The 26,251-nt window shown below is 39.2% G+C and overlaps 1 protein-coding gene across 3 annotated transcripts in view; it reads left to right on the forward strand.

The window, feature by feature from the left end:
- Positions 1 to 26,251, forward strand: part of tnr (tenascin R (restrictin, janusin)) — a 162,689-nt gene that overhangs the window by 29,506 nt on the left and 106,932 nt on the right. For all 3 annotated transcript variants that reach the window (XM_029453314.1, XM_029453313.1, XM_029453315.1), the window contains exon 2: positions 22,172 to 22,225. In XM_029453314.1, coding sequence (XP_029309174.1) covers positions 22,172 to 22,225 — 54 coding nt within the window. The remainder of the gene's footprint in view (positions 1 to 22,171; positions 22,226 to 26,251) is intronic.

Raw genomic sequence — 26,251 nt, forward strand, 5'->3', positions numbered from 1 at the left:
TTTCTTGCAGGTGATATAGTGTGTATATTTGGCTTTGGAACGCATGCTGAATCACTCTCATGTGCAAGCAACATTTAACAAGTAGCTCTATTTTAATGGCTGTCAAGTCTATTAAACTAGGGATGCCACCTATTTTTGTCAGCTGCTGCACTCCTGATATCAGAAATGAGCTGAATATTCTCTATCCATCGACGGTTTATGAGCCCTGCATCCGCAAATGAGTCTACACAAAAATGCAGAGATAACTTATTCTGTGAAAAGACCTTTTTACATTTAAATCATAATCTGAGAACAGTCCTGCTTTATCTTCTTTATCGTCTCTATTCTACAAATTTAGGAATACTATAAAGTGAAATTGGTAATAATTCTTGATGAAAAGCTTGATATATCTGTGTTGGAGTATACATCACAGCGCTCCATTGTGCCATTTCAGATGAGGCTGTGCAAGGGGGCAGAAAATGAGCTCATTCATTGGGCTAGAGTCCTCATTTTGCAAAGCTACAATTCATTTCTTTTGGTGGACGCCAGCCCCGTCTGTGCTGCCAAGCAGCTGAATGTTTTGCGGAGTCATGGGTAGCATGGCAGGGCTACGTCGAAGGGAGAAGCCAAATTGATCAGTCTTTTCAACTGTAGCCAAAAGCTGCCACCATAATAAAGTTAGGCCTTGATCATGTTGTTGTGATCCACAAAGCACACAACAGAGACATAGAGGATAGTACACAGACGGGCAAACAATCCCTGCGAACACACCCCTCCTCCTCTTCCTCTCTCTTCATCTTTTTTTTTTATCTCCCCCACCACCTCTTTGCTCTCAACTGTATCTCTCCTCTTTTTCTGCGATCTCTCTCTCTCTCTCTCTCTCTCTCTCTCTCTCTCTCTCTCTCTCTCTCTCTCTGGACTATCTTGTAAGAAGTAACAGGTGCAGGGTTTCAGCCACTGCTTCTGGCTGACCACTCAGACACACACACACACGCACACACACACACACACGCGGAATAGGCTTGTGTGGATGTGTGGAGTCTTGTGTGAATCTCTCAGGATGGACTCTGCTTATTCAAGGCAAGTGGTAGTTTAATTAATGTGAATACCTGCAACAGCATGTTCAGATGGTGTGAGGGTTGAAACTCATAAGGGGCCACAAATGCTAAATAAAGCATGCACTCATTAAATTGGAATAATATTCAGATGTGTATTTCTTTGGAGGGCAAAGCAGTTAAAGTAACTGAAACACACTCGGGCATACACTGCTTCACTGTTGTGTAGATATAGGACTTCAACTCACTGAGCTACTGAATTGTAAATTGCCTGATCGCAGCGAGGACCTTGACAGTTTGTCAATATGTGAAGTTTTTATTGTAAACAGTTCACCATATTAGAAAACTTTTCACCCTCAGGACAAGAGAGTTCTGTTATTATGGTGGTTTGTTTCATAAAAACGCTTTTTACTGTCAAACTGTAACGCCCTTTGTCAAGTCATGTTGAGAGGTGCTATGCCGTATGAATAATGGCTTATTTTATTTGTTTTTCAAGATATATTTAGAATTTTTAGGATTTGTAGCTTTGGATGAGACTAGATGAAAAATAGTAGTTTTGGTCTATATATAGATTTATCTAGAAGTAGTTTCTTAATTGCTATGCAAGGTTTATTTTTTACACACATGTCTCCAACAGAGAAAGCAATCAGTTCTATTGTACAGTTAAGGGAGTGTGAAGAGTGATTTAAGTGATACATTAAAAAGTATAGTTTTGTGAAGACCAGAACAGAACATTTTTCCTTAAAGAACACTTTGCTTTCTAGTTAATTTGAGATCTCTCTGAATTGTGCATAACTGAGAGGAATGTACTGTGCGTGCATTTAAGAATGGAGGAGTAAATAGAGGAACATTGTGATCATTTGCTCTGTGAGGAAATGCTACTGCATGTCACATGTGAGTGTGAGATGAGAGTTTTCCTTATCAAAGGCGAATAATCTTATACTGTTTATTAAATCTCTGTGTTGAAATGCACACTGCAGCAGCAGCCAGACTCCGAGAGCTACACATTTATCAATGACCACACCTGCTCAACTGATTATAAATTCCAGTAATGCATCAGATTGTTCATGAATGTGTTTTCTCATGGCTGAATTATGACTCTGCTATAAAGCTGTGCCATATTTCTGTTTCTTGTGGAGCTGAAATAAATCTCCCGTGTTTACTAAATAAACCTGTATCTCTCCCTCTGTACAATGCCCTCTTGAATAATGGGTACTATCGGCTAAAAGCAGCTAGAAAACAAGTAAGCATTAAAAAGCAGAAGTTAGGTTGTATTTTCAAATGATTTTCTTCTTCGTTTTTTTTTCCATTTGTTTGTTTTTCTAAGGCCAATCAGAATTCTGGAGGTCGTACTAAAACATTCCATTCATTTTTATAATCGGCAAAAGTAAATCACATTATTTCATATGCAAATGATCAGCGGCTGTGTTTAAACGTTTAACCCTGTTAGTTAATGCATTTTTGGAATGGAGATTCAAAAATAAACAAGCCTTGGAGTTTGTGTTGCATATATCATGCATTTATTCACAATCTCGAATGTTTAGACTTACAGCTATATACAGTTATACATTTATATGTGTCTGAATCACGTAAATATGTCTTGCATATGAGCTAGATTTCCTCAAAGTGGCATTGTACTGGAGCTTTTTCATAATATTTTCCCTTCATTGAGATAGTGAGCAGACTGAAAGGGTTTAATCTCACAACAGAAGATACTTTAAAAATACTAATCTTTATATATTTTAGCGGCAGGTGCAGAGGTCGGACGAGTCAAAATGGATGAAATTGGATGCTCCCTCAAAGAACAATTATTTTAAAGATACAAAGAAGCAACTATTTGAATGATGTCAAGGCCGCTGTAATCTGCATAACAAGTCAGTAAAATGAATAAGAAAGGAATATCCTCTTTTTGCCTATGCAGGATAGGCCGGGGAATATTCCGAGTGGGTTGGGTCAGGGATAATGTTTCTGTCAACTAATCGTTGCAGCTATAATATAAGACGATGAATAGCATCAACCTGTGTCTTTTGAGAAACAGACTTAAAGCAATTATCAAAGTAGTTGCCAATTAATTTTCTGCCTATCAACTAATCAACTTTGTCTGAAAATAGCACTTTAAACCTTGTAAGATGACAGTTTTTGCTGAAAGCTTAATCGTTTGAACTGTTTGTCAGCAACATCCTGCAGCCTGACACCACAGTCTTTAGCACTAAGCTTCAGAAACACAGTTACCCATCTATGGGAACAAACAAACACAAGCTAAATCCCCATGTCTCTTAGCGTCCCCGGTTTAAAGTGATAAATCCTTGATCCCTGTGATATTTCATCTCTTTATCAAGATCATTTCGCAAGCACTGAGGACTATATTGGTGTTTGCTCAGGATTTCCCTGTGTAGTCTTTCCTTAGGGGGCTTAAATCCCTCTCCTCCACTTCACCCCCCTCCTCCTCCCTCCTAACTCCCAAACATTTTGCTCCATCCCATCCTCCCTCTGATTAATTACAAGGTCAGTATAAACAAAAGGGGAGCAGTTGTTCACATGTTCTGCTATATCATTGGCCAAGGCTACATTCATACTCCGGCCTTTCATTTATCACCACTCGACCCTAGTCCGAGCAGAGCCATTGCCTGCCGTGGCGAGGGCGATTCCAATTAATATAATGGACTTGTGGGTTGATGTTTTTCTTAGCACTTTCAATAACGTAGTCATTTATATGCTGATTTGCCATTTTTCAGTGTTGCAGGCAGCTGGATATGACCCATAAATCCAAAGGGTGCCTCTGCAGGGCATAACTCATCACGACACGTGTTGTCCCAAATCAAAACAACACCTAGGGTTTTGACATTGAGGATTCAGCCGGTTCTAAACTGTGCTGGCCCTGTACGTTATGGCAGGGTGCAGCATTAGTCTGTTGAGATTGCTTGTCTCAGCAGTATCATTAGACAAATCCTAAAATGATCATGAATCATCAGCAGTAGTCAACGGTAGTAGATAAAGCGGGAACAATGTGGATGATTGATACCTTGCATTCATAAACTAGCCAAAGTAATCTAGCCATGGTTTCAATTACTGCCATTATTGGTCCTGAATTAAATCTAATCGGAAAAGTATAAGTGTGAGGGGATTGAAAGCAAAGCATGTTTTAAAGTGCTTTGCTCTCTGTGTTTTCATCCTACAAGGATTGATGCATATTTTCATCTTTGCTGTAAGCCTGTCCTTCGATGTCATTTGGTGACTTTTTTTTTTAGTACCTTCAAGTCTCTTTGTTCTTTCTGAAATGTTGATGCACTTGAATATAACAAGTACCATTATTTATGAGAGGTTACTGACATCCTGGGAATACTCGGTAGAAACAGTGTTCTTTATCCTCCATTTGACCTTCCAACCAATACAGAATAAATATCAAACCTTTATCCAAATACAAGTTTTTGCAAAGAAAAGCGTGTTTTATTGGTAGCATTTTATATTACACCGTACAAAGCACACAGTAATACAGCGCAGGGGAAGTATACCTAAACATATTATACTACTATAATATTAAATACGTTTTTTGTTACTTACTGGATCATTCTCTTAAAAAACTATAATTACCTTTTAATACTTGAGGCGTTTCAACAGCGACAGTTGATCTCAGTCTAATAACAGCACACACACACACACACACACACACACACGTATGTGTTCACTGTGAAGGGATACACTTTGCAGATAATATCACCCTAAACATATCATTCATTTTTAAAGCCTCCTGAGTTATTTAAAATGTCAGCATTTGTCCCATTAAAATGAAATGCAGCTCAACAACTATTAACATTCACTTATCCTCAGGCAACATCGGAGGAAGAGCTTGTAATGCATTGCAACTGTGTAGCTGACATTCTGACCACTTTTGACCTCTAACGCTAATGAAGCAAATTCAATTGAATGTTTTTGTTAGTTTTTGACAATCTCCCCTTCTTTTGAAGTGTGTTATACCCATTGAGTTTATGTGGATTACAACATCAATATAGCATAGCCTGCTAGTGTATGCTCATGAAGAATAACAGAAATACACAGAGGATCTCTCAGAGGATTTATAAATGAGGTCTGTTCCTCCAGGACCATTGTTAATCTAGACCAAGGTCACTCCAGTGTTTTTAGTGTGCTTTTGTACATGTGTGAAAGCGCAGATGACGACATTCGTGCGTGTATTGCAAAGTCGCAGTATGTTAGCGTGTAGAGAAAATGAAGACCCGCACACTCACAGTCATAGGCAGACTGAGGGTCATGGGGCCTGTGCAAGGTCAGTGTCACCGAACCATGACAAAGATCCGATGTTTTAAATAATAAGAGCTCTGACCTTTCACGGGAGCAGATGAGCCATTTATCAATTCCCATCGACCCGGTGTCCACTTTTTTATCTGGCGTTTGACATAGCAAGAAGCTTTTGTTCAGCTGTCACACAGATTATTGAGAAATCAACCTCATTTAAATCAATAATCCTTTCAGGTATCAAATCATATTTATTCTACTATTTATTGCCGAGATTTTCTCAGGAACGGCCGTTCAAGGTATGAGTAAGAACCGGACATTTTGTGATGCCGTTGCTTCCCTTTCACAGCATTTTACTAAGGGGGACGCTTTTATTGTGAAGGAGCCACAGGAAATGCAATGTATTTGTCACAGAAGTTAATTGCACATTGTTAACAGTGGTGGTGTTCACTTATAACTGGTCTGAACAACAACATATCAACATTTCCTGCGCTTTTTGTCCAAATATTTGACAAGATGATATTTAATCGTGGGTGCTTGTGGCATATTTTTGCTTTAAAATCCCAGCCATATGACTTTCTTCTTTGTCAAAACAAACACCATGAATCCTCTTGGCACTTGGTGTAGCTGCATCTTTATTTGATGAATTAATTAATTAATTATCTGGAAAGTGATAATTTGTCTACTTATTGATAGTTAACACCTGGAATACATCATCCTTGTCATTTTTAAAGCAACTAGACTTAGCCTATAAGAGGAAATATCTTTGGATTTACAGCAAACCTAAATAAAAAACTGATTTATAAATTTACCTGAATTTATTTCAGACATTTACATATATATATACCGTAATTTCCGGACTATAAGCCGCGACTTTTTCCCCATTTTGCGACCCTGCGGCTTATATAACGGTGCGGCTTATCTATGGATTTTTACAGCTAACGGCCACTAGGGGAATTCCTAAATCTATGGATTTTACAGGTTACAGTCCACCGGATGCAGGGAAAGAGCGCGCAAAAGTAGCGAGTGGTACGAGAGACAGACGGACATTACGAGAGCGAGGCAGTGTGTGAGACACCCTCATTATGGAAATATATATATTTATTTCGAGGAGTCTTATTTTGTTAAATATGCTTTTATGTTGATACTCCTGAAACCGGATACTCCTGAAACCGGCACTTTCTGGGGGTTCGCGCCACTTTTTCGGGAGACGGAAAGAAGGATACGCTGAAGAGAGGGGTGCATGTCCAAAAACCCCGACTGTGGAGTTACCGTATGATGATGACTTCCATGTGTTTCTTCTGTTTCAACGGTAATTTATGGACAAATTAAGGAAAACACCAACGGTCAGAGACAATAAATGCTGATTGAACAGGCAGAAGTTCTCCATCGTTATTTCCTGGTTCTACACAACACAACGCAGAGTCGATCGTGGTGTCAGCTACAGACCGGCTACATACACATCAGTCAATTTAGCGTCTGCGGCTTATAGCCCAGTGCGGCTTATATATGTACAAATTAGTCAATTTAGCGTCTGCGGCTTATAGTCAGGTGCGGTTTATAGTCCGAAAATTACGGTATATATATATATATATATATATATATATATATATTGCTTACCATGAAAATCTAAGATGGACATGTTTATTTAACCATTTAATTGAGTAATGGTCGTTATAAGTGGGCGTAGGCATTGACCGAGCCGGCTTGTTTGTGCTTTTTCTTTTGTTTTCTTACTCTGGTTATTCAATTTGTGTGAAGGAGGCATCTTTCTGTCGCACTTTTCACCTTTTTTTTTTCAGAATAAATCTTCTCTCATAAAGCCCTTATCTTCTAAAGGCACTGCACTGTTAGTGAGTCATAACAAATGTAAACAAACAAAAAAGAAATACATCAAAAAAGTATTTGTATTGCCACACAACTAACCAGCAAGACTGCATTTATCTTGGCTCTTTTTAAAGGCCTGCCAGCGTATCTACAGTAACACTTGCTCTTAGAGCCATTTCAAAAATGAAAGCTCTCGCCGCATCAAGCTGCACTCTTCAAGCCTGAGCAGATGAAACCAAGCACTCCATGCTTTGTTGTAGTTTTTTTTCTCCAGTGGCATCTCTATTTAATGGTGAATGAAAGGGAGAAAAAAAGAAGGATGGAAAGACAGGGATGTTGATGCGACGCAGCTGGGACACAGCTACACTCAATTTCACGACACCAGAAATATTACGGTGTGTGTCCGAGCCGGCAGAGCGAACCAGTGAGCCCCAGGCCTCCCATTATATTGAAGGGTTAGACATATCACTCCCGAATCGCTTGTCAATAAAGACGACGGCCGCTGGGAGACTGGACATGAGTATAGCTTAATAAAAATACACTTCAAATAAAGTTTACAGCCTTATAATAAATCTCAGTAACTCCTGGCAAAAAAAAACAACCAATATGATAAATGCCCATCTTTGTAAGCTTTAATATTTGTCATTCTGAAAGACTGCCTTGAGAATCTCTCTGCATTATTTACAGGAAAGCATCCTTCAGTATATACATTATATCTAGCTGTTTTGATTTAGTGTTTATTTATTCAAATGGATCACTTGAGCACTAGTTTCCCAATATTTAATTGAACTATTCCCATAGTTTTGCATGTTTAAGCCCATAAAGCCAATTAACTGAGGGACATCTGCTCAGCAGCTCACTTTTAATACACAAGCAAAACAAATTGAACAATATCCTTTTGATGAATTCCATGGATTTGAGTTTTCAACAAACAGTTTGTTACTGCAATGTTTTCTGAAAGCCCATTATTTCACATGTACTTGAATGCATTGCCAAGGACAAATGTTAATGTCCTTGCAGCTGACAATGGTAACAAAGCTTTGCCCTGAAAATAAAGACAGAAAAATATGTTCTGTGATGGATTTAGGTTTCTCGAACCCATCTCTGCAAGTTAAACACCACATCAATCTAAAAACTCCAGCTTTGGAAAATTGTTCTATGTGAACATAAAGCAGATACAATTTGCAGTTAATGGTCTAAATCATTCCTCCAGTTTGGTTCCTTTAAGGGATAGATTAATGAACTAGTTTGCTCATTGTATATTGTTTTTTAGAAGAGTGATTTCAACCTGCTGTATTACATAGAGCTGTTGGTTAAATAATACATTATATCATTTCAGAATTGGTGCACCCACCATGTCTTCACGTCTCCACTACATTAAGTTTGCATTTAAAGAAGCTATTTTTAAAAACTGCATATTCTGAGTCTGAACATGCACCACAGCTTACAATGTTTCCCAGATTCAATATTTTCTTTCAATTATTCTCTAAAGCTGAGTTTGAATTCTGTGAAATGTTCCTGCTGATGTGCCGAGCCTGTTCTTTATTTAATGCTCTCCTTTCTCTCCTTTCTCTCACTGTAGTATTCATTTTTTTTAACTGGTTATGCCGAGAGGTGGAGCAAAATTTGATCCGAACTCTTGATATGCTCCCCCTGTAATTTGCTTGTCCAAGACCTTTTCCCTGCAACCTTGACATTTCCTCACTTGTTAAGTGGCGCTACATGATCACAGGCTTTGCGTGAGAGCTGTGGTAAGCAGATATGGCCAAATACTAATGAAAACAAAGCTTCAAGCAGGTCGAAGTAAGATGCAAAAACAGCATTATAAAATCAGCAGTATCGTAACATTTTAAGTGATTAGAAGGGCACTTGGAGAGAGCAGACCTCCGCAGAAGGCCATTTCCATGATTGGAAAATAAGGCTTGTATTCGCCCCGTGATTTGGATCTGCTCCAAAATTGAATGGGTTTTTCCTTGGCCCACGCCACACCCTTCCACTAAGATTGGGCCAAACATAACCTCCTTGGTGGAAGTAATAAGATACATGTGTACATTTGCAATTTTAATATTTTTTCAGATTTGTCATGTATTTTGCATGCACAAATATCACAGTATACACACAGTATATGAACAAATTCAGAACAGAAGAGGCATGTTTTCGCATTGATAAAAAAAGAAAATCCAAAATGTCTGCTTATTTATTTGAGCGTGTATGTGTATTTTGCACATTGACTTGGTAAAGTCATACTTTATTCACCTCCTATGGAGAAAGTTAAATCAATGACCCTGGTGGTCCTGAGCCCCCCACTCGAGGCTGGAACATCAGTATGTTCAGACTGAGCTAGATGAATCGGGCAGCAGCTACCCCGATCGATTAGGATCTCACCGCCGGAGGAGGTAAAGAAAGTCGGGAGCTAAGCATGAGCCTCAGGCAAAATGCAAACATCTGTGTTCATTCAAACCAATTAATTGCGAGGGCCTGTAACGGCGCCGATCGGTGAAGCTCCCCAGCCTCCGCTCCCCAGCCTCCGCTCCCTAGCCTCCGCTCCCCAGCCTCCGCTCCCCAGCCTCCGCTCCTCCTTCATTAATGCCGCGTGCCATCTCCTCATCTTCATCTCTGCCCGCCTCTTTCCTCCCCTCCTTGCATGCCATTTTCAGCTCCATCTTTCTATTCTCCTCCACCTCCCCTCCTCTACTCCATACTCTCTCCACCTTTTTGTCTCTTTAATTATCCCCCTATTTTTCTTTTACATAATGAAAATATAAAGAAAAGATAGTTCACAGATTTCTCTCTTCTCCTTTGCTTCCTCCTCACACACCCCTCTTTTCTTTTTGGCTTCTTATCCACTTCACTGCCTGAACCACACTCACACATGACATGTTGAATTAATTCCTTCAACGTTCCTGCTCACAGTCTGTGGTCCTTTATCTCTGGGGGTTGGTGGAAAGGTGACTGGTTGGCTCCTCATCATTAAAACCTCATCATCTGAGATGACACTGTACCGTTATTGACTTTCACTTTTTTCCCCCCTTTACAAAGGACGTGTTCATAAAATCCAATTGGCAAATGACCATTCAACCGCAGTTTCATTAAAGGTGAATTTAACACTTTCATGGACACTATGAATACGAAATAATACCAACCAAATACTGTAACACGGACAGAATAATATCAATTCCTGTGAAGAATGTCAGAATCCGCAATTTCTGGGTTTAAAATAATGTGTTATGGGTTTCCTGGACTGCTTTCAAGATGGAGAGAGAGGGAGGGAGGGAGGCCAAATAGAAAAAGATGAAAATGTCAAAGTCGATGATTCCTTTGGAAGACATATCGGTTTGTTTCCTCCTGAACAGAGGCATCCCTAAAGGTCACATCAATAATTCTCCTGTTTCTCCAGCTGTCCATTAATCATTTGGTCGTACGTCTGTCATCATAGGGGGCTAATGAGATCTACATAGATCATCTCTTCCTCTGGCTGGAGGACAACCCTGCTGTTTAAAAAAAAAAAAGCACTCTCATTGATCTTACGTTGCTCTCAGAGGAGCCACGTGTGACTCAGCAGTGTTTCCTTTTGCCTTTATGGTTGGTGGTTGGAGCCAGATACTTGTGGCTGGCGTTTGAAATGATGTAGTGGTGGTCATAATGGATGAATTGGGTCCGACTTTGTAAAACAAATAAAACTCTGAAGAAAACAAAAACTCCGAACCAGACCAGAATATTCGCCCACATATTTCTTTTGCCTTCGGAGGGTACAGGATATAAAGCATCTGCCTCCCAAATAAGTAAATCTAGCTTTTGATTAAAGTGGCTTCTTGCCACAAATTAATTGATTGAACAAACTCCGAACAAGTGACGGTATCTCTCATTTGCTGCTTCCAATGACTCAGCGATTGTTTAGCATAGTTGTAATATGGTATGCACAATGACGTAAAAAGTTGTGGTGGCAATATCTCAAATTATTTATAACTCTGTCGTCAACAAGGGCCAGCATTTTACCTGATTAAACCCTTAGGCTCATTAATCATCCTGTCAATCAATAAATCAACAGTTCAGATCAATGAAACTAGTTTAACAATGTCAGAAGAGCCATTCATCAAGCCGTGCTTAATTTAAAGCGGATATACATCTGGGACCCTTTTTGAAAGGGCTCACTGGATGACAGATTGTTGGTCAGTGACTCAAACTTTATAGAAGTGAACACCAACATCTCTAAACATCTGCCATTTCTGACAAATTGCCTGCCTATGTAAATATGTAACCCAATGAAAAGAATTAGTCACTGTCGGTGTCAATTTTGTGTGAGTGGGTTTTGGTCATAACTTCCAACTCATTAAATCACAGTGACTCTGTGTCACTGATTGAATCATTTGGACCTTTTCTGCTTTTTATAGTTGCAATAGTTTTCCATTACTGTGTCGACACACTGTAACCCTGATCATTTTCTTAAAATGTTTAAGAAAATAAATAAATACTTTCATTCTCTTTTTAATGGCAACATTTTGGTTTGAATCTACCAGAGTCCAGTTCAAGTCAGGATGATGCATACATAAAAACACATATTTATGTCTATACAAGATGTGTTTATTTCCGAGCTTAACCTTTACCGAGAAAAGAAAAGAGAGAAAAGCTTGTGGATTTTCTGACAGTGTGGTGGTAGCTTCGCTGCACAGTGTAAATAGTTTTTAAAGCGAAGGTATTTCACAAGAACACGGGAAGCCTCTACTCGAAGGAAAAAACTGAACTGTTCAGTTTGTCATTTGACCAAAGAGAACAACCAGGCGAGGAAAGACCTTGATCAGGAATAAGACCATTAACCTGAGGGCCGGTCTGACAGAAGACCTGGACTAGAGATCGTGGGCGGTGATGGGAGATCTCGCTGGGGAAGATCAGCCCAGAGAGTGGAGCATACAGTGTCAGTATTTTGGAGAAAGACATGGAAAAGCATTATGTTTTTTGGATTAAACATAAATGATCTCTTGAATTGCTGCCTCTTGCTGTACTGTATGCCCGATACGAGAGCATGTCGTCCAGCATTCAGGTGATGTGCGAGGCTGTGCTTTTACTTGACAGCACTTCTGTGTTGAGTCGATGAGCGAGTAAACACCTCTGCGCCCGTGGCGGTGGCGGCGGCACAGAGTGAATGTATGTGTGTGTGTGTGTCTCTATGTTACACATGCATTTAAAGCACGAGTAGGGTTGATAGCACATTGGGTAAATGAATATGTCATTTATTATGCATTTCTGTTAAATCCAATATCCTCCCCTGTCACTGTGATTACCAAACTGTCACATTCATATGGCAACTCTGATAACACTTGCAAAATACTAATTTACTGCACACATTTATGGATTTACACATGATATTTGTGTGTGTGCCATTTTGTCACTGCTCCCTCATTTGTGTCGTGACATATGATGCATGTAGTTTCTGACTTCCATGGTTTATTTACCTATTTATAGTCCGTACATGTGCCTTTATAATCATAGATAATGCATCAACACATTCAGAATCATTCAATTACAGGAGGAATATGCACTGCAGCCTATGAAAAGCCTTTCAGATCTCCATTTCAGCCATCCTCCCTTTTTTTCTTTTCTTTGTTCTTATTCCATTGTTGTCATGGCCTGATCATTACTTTTATATCAAGATTCAAAGCTCATTATATGAGTCATACGAGATCCTCTTTGTGCAGGAGATGAATGTAATGGTTCTGTGCCTTTTATAATGCTATGATAACTAGCAGAAAAGTCAGTCATCCTTCCACCTCCCAAAAAATAAATACATAATATTAAAATGGGTAAAAGCTCCAAATCCCTTATCGCATATACTTTTATTTTGGTTTAGTACCAAAGTACCTAACACAATAAAATGTTAATATATGTTATTATATGTTTTAAGATATTCTCTGGTGCATTGTCTATAGATGGTACCATTTATAAAACAGTTCATTGTTGGTGAATGATGGTGTACATTTTGCATACACATGGTCTAATCCAAAGAAAAGGTTAAACCAGATTAGATGTTGTCTTTTTGGAGATTAGGATCTCTTTTTTCTTTTATTCAGGGATAACTGTACAACTATAGTTCCATTTTCTTAGTCAAAAATCTTGGTTCCAGTATTTTTTGATGAACTGATCATACAAATAATAGATGTAGCAGCCCTACAATATTCTTTAGCAACAAAGAGCCATTTTCTCCAAGTCTTAGAGGAACGTAATGGTGGATATGCATGTTTTACCCCATTAAATACATCTCACTGTCCATTACAGCCCACCATTTTCCAAATAGAGTAGCCTTTCTTGAATGCATTTGTGATGGTGACTCTGCAAAAGAACCTCAATATAATTGAATAATAAAATGTTATGCTTTGTAGGGTACATCCTGTGTCCAAAGCAGAGATACTGATGGACACAGAAAGCTTTGGAAGTACAACAGGGTCTTTTAGGAGTCCAGAAACAGTAATAGACACTGACATCTATTTATAGTGGAAACCGCTAAAGACGGTGAATAGAAAGCTGAACAAAGAGGGAGAGAGAAGAGCCACCGGCAGTGTTTTTATAAAGCTTTCATACAGTGCTCCACTCATAATCTAATGCAAAACAACGTTCTAGTAAAAACATGTTTATATTTTACTTTTATTACTTTAATTATACATTATACATTCTTAGATTCCTGATTTGATTAACCTGAGAAAAGCAACCAAACCAGTGTCAAAATCTATCGCACATTTTAGCCAAAGTTGCAGACAGTATGCAAAAGAAAGTGGGAAATAATGCACAGATGCAGGTTTCCATCCACTTCTATTAAACACATATTAGTAGTTGAGCCCATTGAGATAAATGATAACAGCTGGTAATGCCAATAGAGTTTGCCAACCATTATAAAAATGTGGTCAGCCATTTAATTAAAAATACATTTTAAGCATATGGCATTTTACCTTTCTGGCAGATTTTCAAATGACGACAAAGATGTGGAATAAAGACTGGAATAGCTCTACACGGTGCCTTCAGGGGGGGTTAAACCTGAATGATTCAGAGCTGAAAAGGGGCTGTGAAATATTGTGTAAAGCTGCTGTTACCCTGGATAAGAAAAGATAAATGCTTGAGATGCGGAGTGGCAATTCAACATCAAAATGTATATTCCGAAATGTTTCTTCCCCGTACAGACCTGATATATTTGTTTTTTATGTGTTCAGTGTTTGTAGTCGGTCCACTCGAAGTTCTAATCACGATTCTGACCACAACATCGTATACAGTTGGGAGTGAGGGGAAACATGTTTTTGGAATTCATCTTCTCCGGCTCTCTGGGTGATGCCATAAAGTCACAACATGATTTATTCCCCTTTCTTAAGACATATCCAAGAATTATGCCCTATTTTAAGAAATACCTGAAGGTACTAATTCATATTCTCTATATGATTGGACCATCAATACTGAGGGTAGGTGAAGGTCGATCTGACAGTTTTACGGGTTGGCAGGTTCGCCTGCCTTCCTGCCTTTGCTTCACAAAGCTCTGTAATGCTGTTTTTCCAACATTGCTGATCTCATTGTATCAGGACAGACGGGCCAGTTCAAAAGACGGCAAATACTATCAAAGCTGCATTAGACTGAATCTGACCTCCGCTCGCTTGTTCCTGATAGGTTGTTGAAAATACAAAGTACCCTGCTCCTAATAGCCTCTCAAAACAACCTGTGAATTTATCAAACTGTCTAGGAGATATACGTGATAAAACATGATTTTTTTATCATTTAGGTAACCAAGGTGACGTGCTAGTCACTGATTATAGATCGATAAACAAACCCAGTGAACTCTGGCCTCAGGAAGACTTATGCTTTTAGCTGAGAGATTTATTTTACTGTCAAAAGCAATAAAAGTAAAAAGACCAAAGGTTTTCCAAAATGTTTCACACCTATTATACACGTTGGAAACATACGCTGGCAGATTCATGGCTGGATAAACAAAACGGCACATTTCTGATCCATGCTATACAAAGTATTGGATGAATATTTCATCATTTTCTGCACCTGTGTTTGATATTAATGAACTTTCAATATGAGCCTACGCTGCTTGCTTGCTAAAATGACATATCTGCCTGCCCACCTGTTATGAATATTTATAACGTGCTAGTGGACAAAGGTTAAAGAGGCACATTTGGATTTTGGCTCTCGCTCAGATTCAGCTTTTTGATTTGTAGTCCAGAAATGTTGCTGTCCGTGGTGCTGAACTAGTGGTCCAGTTATTGTCAAGGGTGGTGGACTCTTGCTCGCTCTTTGTCTCCATGTTTCTCTCTTCTTTCACTTTTCCTTTTGTCCCTCTCTGTTCATTCGGGGAGTAGTTAATGTTTCCAACTACTCAGGATAGCTGAAGTGCCGCAGGAGGAAAAACAAAAGAGTGTGATTACTATTGTAAGTAATTGAATGGCTTGCTCAATCTCTCCGTGACCCCTCACCTTTCCAGCACTAAAATGAAGAAGAAATTACTGTGGAGAAAAAGAAAATCTGAAAGCCTTATTGACCTTGACCCGCAAAACAAAGGTTGCAAAAAGTCTTATGTAAAGGTCTGAAAAGACAGTCTATGATTATATGCAGTGATGCCCCGAGTGCTGCCAGACTTGATCTGTGTTGGAGACTTATTTAATTCTCTCTCTTTATCTTTCTGCGTTTCTCTCTACAACCATGTCTCAAACTAAACGGAAAGCCTTGAGGAGTATGAGTGTCATAAGTATGGCTGTGCATGGCAAAACAATTGCAGCCTGTCCACTGCATAATAGATGGGTGGAAGTGTAAGCACTGTGCGCCATCCATGAAATCAATGGTCCACTGCGTGGTGGCTGGCTGGCTGACTCCTCAAAACACACACAGGCGGTTGCCATAAAGGATGTTTATTAGGTTGACAAGTTGACACTGCAGCTCCTTGTTATGCTCTGATAATAGGGGCCAGGCACAGACCAGCGGAAGCCTTGCTTCAGCTAGTTAGGAGACAGACAACCCCTTCAGGGGTGCAGATAAGAAAGGAGAGGAAATAAGAAAAGAAAAGAAAGATGGAAGAGGGAGGGCGGGGTATTAGTGCCTGTTTTAGGTAGAGCCAGGAGAGGAGAGACGAGAATGGGGGAAAGGATTGTGCAATCAGTGTTTGAGAGATGACATGGCCCAAGATTATGTAAAAAAAGGTAATATCTCTACTTCATTGCCAGTTTAGGACATGGAAGTATGAAAAAAACTGCCCACTGTTGACACCTCATTCATATCAATGTAGGTTGCTTGCTGGCTGCATGTAGCAGGAAAAGTTTGTCAGACTTCCTCTGGCTTCTGTGTTTTTGGGCCATTAGAGCATCTGCCCAATTGCTCCCTAAATGCATGAATGGCATTAACATAATGTATTGACACGGCTATTCGAGACTTCATATTGTATTCAACCCAATGGATCCAATTCTGATGATACAAAGAGTCATTTCGTCTGTTAAGTGACAAACTGTGGTTGTAGCCAAAGCTACAACAAAATGGCCTCACAACCCAACACTGCTTAAGTCTTTAAATGACATTCATTGTTCTCAGCCAGTATCAGCATATATTAAAAACTGAAATTGCTGTGGTAAGCTTTTCCAGCACATTTGTTGAATTGGATACATTATAAAAATAGATCAACAACTTCTAAAATCAAATCAGTTTTAAGACACTGTATGTACTGTTCTTCGTGTCGTCGTCTTCTCTTGTCCATCGCTCTCCTGAGTGGCTCTACATTCACCGTGAGCCCAGAACAGATGCAAGCTATAAATCAGCTAATCAATGGCACCAAAGTTAGTCCCTGAACAATATTGTAGGAAAACGGCTTGAATGAGCTTCATTGATTTAGCCTCACTAATCGTTATTTCTCCAAGAAAAGCTGACCTTGAAAGACGGCAAGGTTGTTATTTGTCGCTCCACACACAATTAAACCATTATAGAAGCTCTGTTCTCTGTCGCATATTTAAACAAATAAACAATGTTTATGTAGACCGTAGACTCCTTCTTATCACTTTACTCGTTACCTTCATAATTATCTTTTCACTCAGGAAACCGGGTCAATGCGAGACGATGAGCAGATAGGATGAGATGTGGCTTATTTCTTGCAAACTCATCATAAAATAGTGCAACACACCTCAATTTTTCCAAGGGTCAGTCCTTTTGAGTCAGCTCTGCAGAGGGAAGTTCCCAGCACCATTATGTCATCAGGGACAAGAGGACGGAGGGAGAGAAAGCGCTGCAAAAGAAGCTATTTTAATTAAAGCTGGCAGATTTACTCGCCTAGATGGGTTTAAAGCTAAGGCGGCCCGGGCCAAAGGGGGCCAAAGTGGCCGTCACAAAAATGACTCATGCCAGGCAGGGGTGGAAAAGAGCCCCCTGAGGGACGGGCGGGGGAATTAAGGTGGGCAGTCGGAGCCTGTTCTGTAATGAGGACAAATAACTGAGTAGTTTGTCGTCTGACAGAAAGTCTGGAGCAGGCCAGGGAAATATGCATAGAGCAATACTTTCAGCTCCTGTGACATTTCAGCTTCACCATGCCACCTTAGTAAAAGGGGAGGGGGAGGGGATGAGGTAACAACAAGAAAGCCGAAAAACTTTGATTTAAAGCAACTGAAATACTGAGTTATGGTATGCTATTAGGGCTGCAACTAACGATTATTTTGCTTATGGATTTATCTCCGGAATATTTTCTAGATTCCTTGATTAATCGTTTGGTCTATATATATTGTAGTTTCTCAAAGTCCAAGGTGATGTCTTTAAATGTCCTGTTTTGTCAGTCCAAAACCCAAAGATATTCACTTTGATATGATAAAAAAGTAAAGCAGGAAATTTAATAAAAACATATTTGAGACACAGAAAACATGCATTTTCTACCATTGTTCCATAAAAGAAATGACTTTAACTATGAATCCATTATCAAAATAGTTGCCGATTTATTTTTCTGTTGATAGCATGTAACGACAATTTGTTATTAATTGATTAGTCTTTATTTAGTTTTCATTCGAAAATATGGTATTTTGTTTTTGTTTTTTGGTTGAATCCTTGATTCTGATTTGTCAATCACGGCATGTTACGCCCTGTTTCTTTATAGCATACTCCTGCAATGAATAACAGCCAGTTTCTATGGACGCAGTTCTGACCTTCGAACTCAGCGAGTGCACTACTCATTTTTAATGGAAGCAAGTCAATCATTTTAAAATCTAAACCATTTTCTTTTATCAATATAACAATTTTTTTAATCGATACAATTATTTTAAACCAATATTTTGTGATTTCTTTAGTAACTAACCGTGTATTAAGTTTACGTTAAAAGAATGAGCTCGTTAATTTCTCAATAATGACCCGCTCCCCTTACATTATCACTCACTTAAATGCTAAAAGTGAAAATCAGGAATTGAAAACATCCAGTGCAAGCCTTCAAGTCCAAACTTCTGTAGTTTCTGCTTCTTAGATGGCTGATCTGCAGCAGAATCAGCAGCTGATACGTCCCACTTTATTAGACAATAAGCTGTAACAATTTACTGTTTGGGGCGCACTCCTTAACCTCACACAATCAGTTTTTAGGATTATTTCTAACAAAAGAATAATATACTCATTATTTGCCATCTGATTCAAAAGTCGTATCATTTACAATCAGTTCCCTTTTAAAATTGGCAATTACATCTCTGTGCCAGTGCACTTCTGTGTGGATGATCAGGGTAATGTCGGTAATGAATCCGTTCACCACAGAAAGTAAACTTTTGTAACATTTCTCATTTAAACTAGTACAGTGTGAGCCTGTGTTCCTGAGTGGATGATTGCTAATTATGATAAAATGAATTGAATGTAGCTTTTACATAATTTAACGCAAATTGGATATATAAATGATTTCAAATTTATCCATTACAAAAAGGTTTGAAGTCAAAGGTTTTTCGTGCATTTTTACAATACTGTCTTCTCGTCAAATTTGAGCTCTTTCATTAACTGTAAAAACAAATGGCTTCCCTCTCTATGCATTAACAACTGTGCTCGTGTTATACAAATACATTAGCTCTTCCATTTTCTCACAATTCCATCATTTATTTTGTTATTTTGTTTGATTATTTTGTTTGATCATATGATCATCAAGTGTGTGTATGTGTGTGTGTATGTGTGCGTGTATCTGTGTGTGTGTGTGTGGGTGAGCATGGCACACGGAGTACATGTGTAAAGTGTGGCTCATGTAGCAGCTGCTGTCCACTTCCAATGCCAGAATTGAATGGTGGCGACTCGAGGAGCCAAGAGGATGGCTGTCATATGATTGTGGTTGCAGACATGTGTCACTGTGTTTTACTATTTCAGGGATTTGGATGGTTTGATAATCAACCAACTATCTTCTCTTCTTTTGAGCTTTGATTTTTTTTGTCATTGTCTCACCTCCCACACTCTTGTTCTGTCACTCTCTCCTCTAAACTGTTGGATGTCCCCAGGAATGATGGATTGATGATAGTCTCCCCCCACACACACACACACACACACACACACCCTGACTCCCTCTCTCACCAAAGGCGCTGTCTGCTGGGACAGCAGATGTGACTGGATGTATGTCAGCAGTGTCACTTATTCCCTCTCTCTTTCTCTGTGTGTAATGGAATTTATAATTCCTAATCACCATCTGGAAATTCCCTTATTTATGTCATTATATGATTATAATCATTATGAGTCCTTTTAGAGGCTCTTCTTTATCTTTTGAAACTAAACAAAGAGACATTCATTAACATATTTGCTGGACACAGTGCCTCCTTGTATGCAGTAGAACAATAAATACCTTCACTATTTATCTTCTTTCTTCAGATTGATTCCATGGTTTAATCCTACTGATTGAGTTCGCCTTCGTTGTTTTCCAAATTCTCATCGTCAGCTGAGTAAAGTGGTTGGCTTTGTCCACTCTCAAAATGTGAGCTGTCGCTCCACAGGACACCTTAGCGCAGCAAGAACACTCACAAAGAGAGTCTTTCTCAATAAGGAACTCCTTCTGTGATGTCTTAAATATCTTTGCTTACTAATTTGGATCCTGTCATTTGCAATTGTAACATACAAGTGTTCATTTAAACTTAAAACCCCTCTGAATGTTGACACATTGAGCTTAAACAGATTCTATCTTGCTGACCTAGATGTGAATTATTTGTTTATTCTTGCTTTAATGTTTGACAGACGTTAAGAGATAAATACATGTTTATTCCGACTTGAGTCGGACCTTGTAAAGTCACTGAGGTAATGAACAACTATCACACTTTGCGTTATATGCTGAATATAACTTGGAGATGATGGGTTTTGTCTCTCTTTCTTTAACATAGAGACACAGATTGAATCTGAGTGCGGAGCTTTACAGTTTGACCTCAGGTTCAGCTGAAACCACTCGGAGGGATTGATAACGACCACAGCTGAGCATATTTGTGTGTGCTTATGCCTACATATAATATGTGACACAGGCGTTTTAAATCTATGTTTAATAAACACTTGAATTTGAGCATGCACTGATTGTAAGTCTGAGTGCCAGAACAATATGGCTGCCTATTAGGATGATGAGAGGAGCTCATAAGACGAGTGCCTTATGCAACAGAAAAGGTCACAATCCTGTAATGCTGGCTAATACACACACACACACACACACACACACACGCCTGAATCCCCATACTCTTATCAAGAATGTCTCAAGTGTAGAAAGAGAGTCATTTCTAGTGTCCTTCAAAACCATTATAAATGCTAATTAACACATGTTTGTGTACAGTACGTGCTTGCACCAACGCATGCTTTGTTTGCGACAGTTGAATACATTTAAAATAATCATCACGTCCTTCAACATTTTTATTATCAGTTACAGAAGATTATTGGGATTGAAAGGACGTAGGTGTCACAATTTGACAATGACTTATTTTTTTTTATAAAATACACAGCTTCATAACTTAAGTTTGAGTTGAACCAATTCAATACCACGTTAAAAAAAAGAATTAACCCCATGTACCTCAAAATACTCTTTTATTACCGTTTGCAGAAAGGTTTAACGGTCATGATTCCTTCACTAAAATCTATCTTTTTTGTGCTCTGAAAACAACTTCCTCATATAACTGTATTCATCCAAGTTTCTCACCCAGAAAATATTTGATTTTGAACACTTCATGATAACATTATAATTCACCTTCGCCCAACACTCCTTTTTTTACTGAATAGAGCTTAAACGCATCATAATGTAACTCAGTGGTTCTCAAACTTCTTCTGCAGGGCCCCCCTTTTGTAGATACGAATAGTTTCACAAACTTGTCCTTGTTATGCTAGCAGGGCTCAAGCCTTGCCGCGCCCCCCACTTTGGGACCCACTGATGGAACCTTCATTTACGTTTGTTGTTGGCTCCGTTTATTAGCCGGGGCTGTACTGCCCAACGGCTTCTAACAGCGAATGCTAACTAGATTAGTTGTTCATAATTAGTACTATTATCAAGGAAGAAATCCCCTGGACGTGTCCATAGAGTTTAATGCGTCCTTTCAGATTTGAACTTGTCAGCGCGCTGTTCAGTTCGTCACTTGCTAAGGGGATAGATGCAGAACAAACATCCCTTTCATCCCGAAGCTCTCTGTTCATTCCAAACACATTTTCTATCCTCCCCAGGACTCCGTTAGTCTCGAGCCCCCTGGTACCTACAAATACTGTCACGTTTTCATCATTTTGGGCATCGACTTTCGTGACATCCCGAGTTGAATACTGTAACTTTTATTCATTTGGATTGCGCGGGCGGGGGTGAAGGTTACTAAGGGAGGGAGCAATTATAGGACATACTGTAGCACCCAGAGATGAAGCACAGTTTTTCTATCTGATGTTTTCTGTTCTCTGATTTTGAATCTTTGTGTAATTGTCTTGTCTTTTTGTCTCTCCCATCCAAATTACCTTTTTTCATTGAATTATTTGGAAAATAAAGTGTTATTTCATTATTTAGTACCCTTGTTCCCTCCAGGCTATCTTTTTACAAAGAAATACGAAAGCAGGTACAAAAGTCTTCACATGTTTAAAACATCCACAACCTTTCTCCTTCACGTTGACAGCTGCAGCCCAGAAGAGCAACACCAAAAGAATCCGCTCTGGTTGGTGATCTCAAGGTGAGTTGCATTTTTAAACGCATGCTACAGCATCCCCCTTTTGTGCATGGAGTTGTTTAAGTGTGTGTTTGTGCATAATGTTCACTCCTGTCCTCAATATGAAATGCTCCCTCCCTCTCTTTAATGTATGAGGGCATATGCAAGGCAAAGTGTGCAAAAATGTATTCACACAGCAATGAAAAGCAACTCAGCATGACACCTATAATAATGACTAAAATACATGAAAGGAAATTCATTCGCTTTGCTTTTCAATGCACATACTAATGATCCTTAGATTGCTGCTGCTGCATACATTCTTCCTTGGTCGGTCTTTAATGTCTTCTCAAACACTTCTACGTTATCACAGCTTGGGTTTTCTGTGTGAAGCTCGGCTAGACATTTTTTCTTCTTCTTCGATAAGCCAAGGACCATTTGCTATGTGTCTGTTTCCCTGGATACCCCTTTTAGCTACATTAGCATTGAAACACATATTTTAGGAGCTGTTCTAATCGCTGTGCTCCACATATCTCAATGATCTAGAGACACCATTACTCTTCTTGCAATAGGTTTACTGTGTAGCTGACTCCAATGAGGTAATGTATTAACTTGCCACTTCCGCAGCAGTATATCATCTGTACTTAGTTTGTGTGTCACCCCGCCCATTCAGCAGGGCACAAGGTTCACTTCTTTTTCAGCCAATGATTTCTGTACTGTATGACTTGTTTGCCATCTAACTGCCTCTCGGTTTTTTATCTACAGTTGAACTCAAGGATAATATCTGACACACAGAAACTAAATGTACAGCTCTCTCTTTAGCTGCAGAGATGGCCCAGGGTACACGATCCTTCTCAGAGTTGTCGAGAATTTAAAACGTATAAAGTGTATTCCAGGCATTTCCTCTCAGCATTGTCAAAATGAGTAATTATCCAACACATCAAACAATCAAATGAACCTACTTCATATTTGAAAAAAAACAACTGCCTAATTCACACTTGCAAGTCCAGGAAGGAAAGTGAGATTACATATTATTATTATTATTGTTACTCAGTGATCAACATTCATTCACACTAATTGCTTTGGAGAGGAGGCTGAATAATTCAAAAGAGAAAACAGGATGTGAAAATGTAGTAAGGAGAAATTAAGATGAGCAAATCAGTCATTGCCCTGTCTGAAATTTGTAAAGTTTTAAAAGTGACGAAATGCACAAAAACAAATGATCTTTTTATTTTTATTGATCATCTTCTGAAGGTCATTCAAAAGCCTCAAAGCATTAAAGTATGAAACAACTAAGATCCTCATTAAATATCAGTGTTTTAATAAACTCTGTGTCTGACCCTGACGGTGGAGAAGCACTTAGTTTAGAACTCACAGTGGAAGGCAGAGAGGAGGAAGGTGGCGGCGCTGCATGTTTGCCTTTGTAATTAGTTCTCATAGGAACCCGGACATTGATTGTTGCAAATGCCCATTGATTTTTTTTAGCAGGGCTCTACACTGTTTGACGTTTGTGCTAAATGCCACAAGACAAATGACGTCTGTGTGTCGTTGATGTCTGTGACATCAGTTTGTCTTTCTGTGTTTAATGTGCGTGCGTGACCATGCAAGTGTGTTTCTGCATTCTTATGTGTGCATGCGTTAAATGAAAATGGGTCTGGGTAGCTGACGAATAGGAAAATTGCTGCGTTCCTTTTGGCCCGGGCAGCCTAATCGAGAAACATCGATCTGGCCGGGGGAAACAGTTTGCTTACTTGCACATCGAGATAGCCAAAAGCTATTGGCAAAATGTTTGTTCTCATTGGATAAAATCACAAGACTTCCCTCCCTGTGGTCTGAACAGATCACTATGTCAGAAAGAGTGCTACAACTAATCAGCTAGTGCCCTTCAATACTTTTAGTAACAAAATGTAAGGTGATGCTACAGTTCAATACAGACCCTATTTATTCGTGACTGAATTATGCCGACATTGCGTATGTTGAGATGTCGATATGTTGAGTGCAAAAGAATGCAAAGTAAGGTTAAAAAGAAAGTAAAACTGAAAGTACAATCACTAAGTGCTTTCCTACACTTCGTGGTTAACACACTGGGATAAACTCACTAAAATGACCAAATACGCGTATCAATGCTTTAATTCACCTCTGATTTATAGTTTTTTAAACTTTAAGCTGCTTGCAAAGTGTGAGCCACAAATTATCTTTTATTTTTTATCATAAAATATGTCAAAGGACCATTCTCTGCCTAGTGCAGCACCTCCTCTAAAGCACGTGCTTTATGTACGTCACCCAGCCAAACCCTATATTACTTAACTTTAATATCAAAATGGCAGTTTGACAAGAGTGAATTATTTTATAAAGGCAACCAGCTGCTCACTCCCTAAGTTTGAACACCCATGTATGACATCGGCAATCCTAATTATGTGAATCACTAACAGTGTTCGATGTGACCCTGAGGGCTCCATCCCAGTGTGTTGTCAGCCAGCTTGGCTGTATCCAGGATATTGGTTCCAGTCCCTTGATTTTCCACATTAAGTTTGTGATGTGACAGGTATTTCCACTGAGGTTCACAACAGGCTCAGTGCTCGCCAAATAACTGGCTACTCACTTTTAACCCCCTGATCTTCCAGCACATGTTAGTCTACACTAACTGCGTGGTGGGTATTTAAAATTCAAAGGTGTCAATCTCGGTCATTTGTTACACCCAGCGAGTTTTAGTGATGCTGAAAATGTGCCAATTCCCAGAGGAGGCTTGGTTAGAGGATCATATTTTTGTCTTAAAGAATTAAAAAACAGATTCCTCTGTGACAAAAATGATTCTGTCAGTGTGAATTTGAACTCCTCTCCTTAGGGTTGTTGCCTCTTACCTTTCTTTACTTTGGCTTTAGGATTAGTTGTCTCAGAAAAAGGCCTGCTTTAATGGGAATTTGCCTGTCATTGTTCCCACCACTCGTTCCTTTGAGGGCTTTGAATAATGCAACACTGTGTCCTTAGCTTCCATTTGAATATATCTGTCTGGTCAGCAGAGAGAGAGAACATGACAAAGACAGAGCGGCTCAGTCAGAGACGAAGACATAAGTAAAGAAAGGCAAAGGGACAAAAAGTGAAAGTGGGGGAGGAAGAGAGAAAGTTATTGAGAAAAGGGCAGAAAAAGAGAAAGCGGGACTTATCAAGTGACATAGAGAAAGATGGATAGAAGGACTTATTGTAAGAGAGACGGCCACACAGTGCAATCTATAATGGGCTTCCAAAGGATACCTAATGTGATTTGCTTGGGTAATGAGACAGGCAGCCATTTGTAATTTTCAGTGTTAGTTCACTTCTCGTCATGCTTTTTATGCGCTGTGTACCTACATCCCCATCCTGATTACCGAGAGGTTGGAGACGTTTATTTTTAGTTGCCTGGAACGTACGTAGACAGACCGTGATGAATGGGGACGGTCCTCTGTTGTGGCAGCAGCGACAGTCGCAGGACTGTCTGTAGCGTTGGCAATAACGCTGTCACTACATCACACCGAGAAAACCTTTTGTTTGCTTAAAGTTTAGTTTAGATTCGCTGAGTTTGCTTGTGAAAACTAAACTGTTTCTAAGTCGGCGAGACGATGGCAGGAAAAACAGAATTTGTAGGGATCTAAGTTTAGCCAAACAAACATGGAGCAGGAAGGGAAGATGGTGAACACGTTACACCTGCCTGAGGAAACCCTTATAATAAAACAACTGTTAAATCATTAATAATGAATAAGATAATATTCTGAGACGTTTACATTTTGCTATAGTACTATTAGTCACTAGACTGAATGTGTGACATGAGCTCAAGCAACAATGTTCTTTCTGATTTAAAGACATATTTGATTCATTTAATATTTGAAGCCAAACATCATACAGAAATGTGCTGTACATCCTGCACAACTGCATTGGCACTCGCCCATCTTAGCCGTTTCCCCTCAGTTTTGCAAAATAGATTTAAAAAGGACATAACTCAAATAATGTTTTTGTGTTGAGCGCAGGATATGATTTAAGCTTCCTCCTGGAGGGCGGAACAACAATGCAGCTCCAGCA

The sequence above is a fragment of the Cottoperca gobio genome, chromosome 17 (assembly GCF_900634415.1).
Source record: "Cottoperca gobio chromosome 17, fCotGob3.1, whole genome shotgun sequence".
Lineage (NCBI taxonomy): Eukaryota > Metazoa > Chordata > Actinopteri > Perciformes > Bovichtidae > Cottoperca > Cottoperca gobio.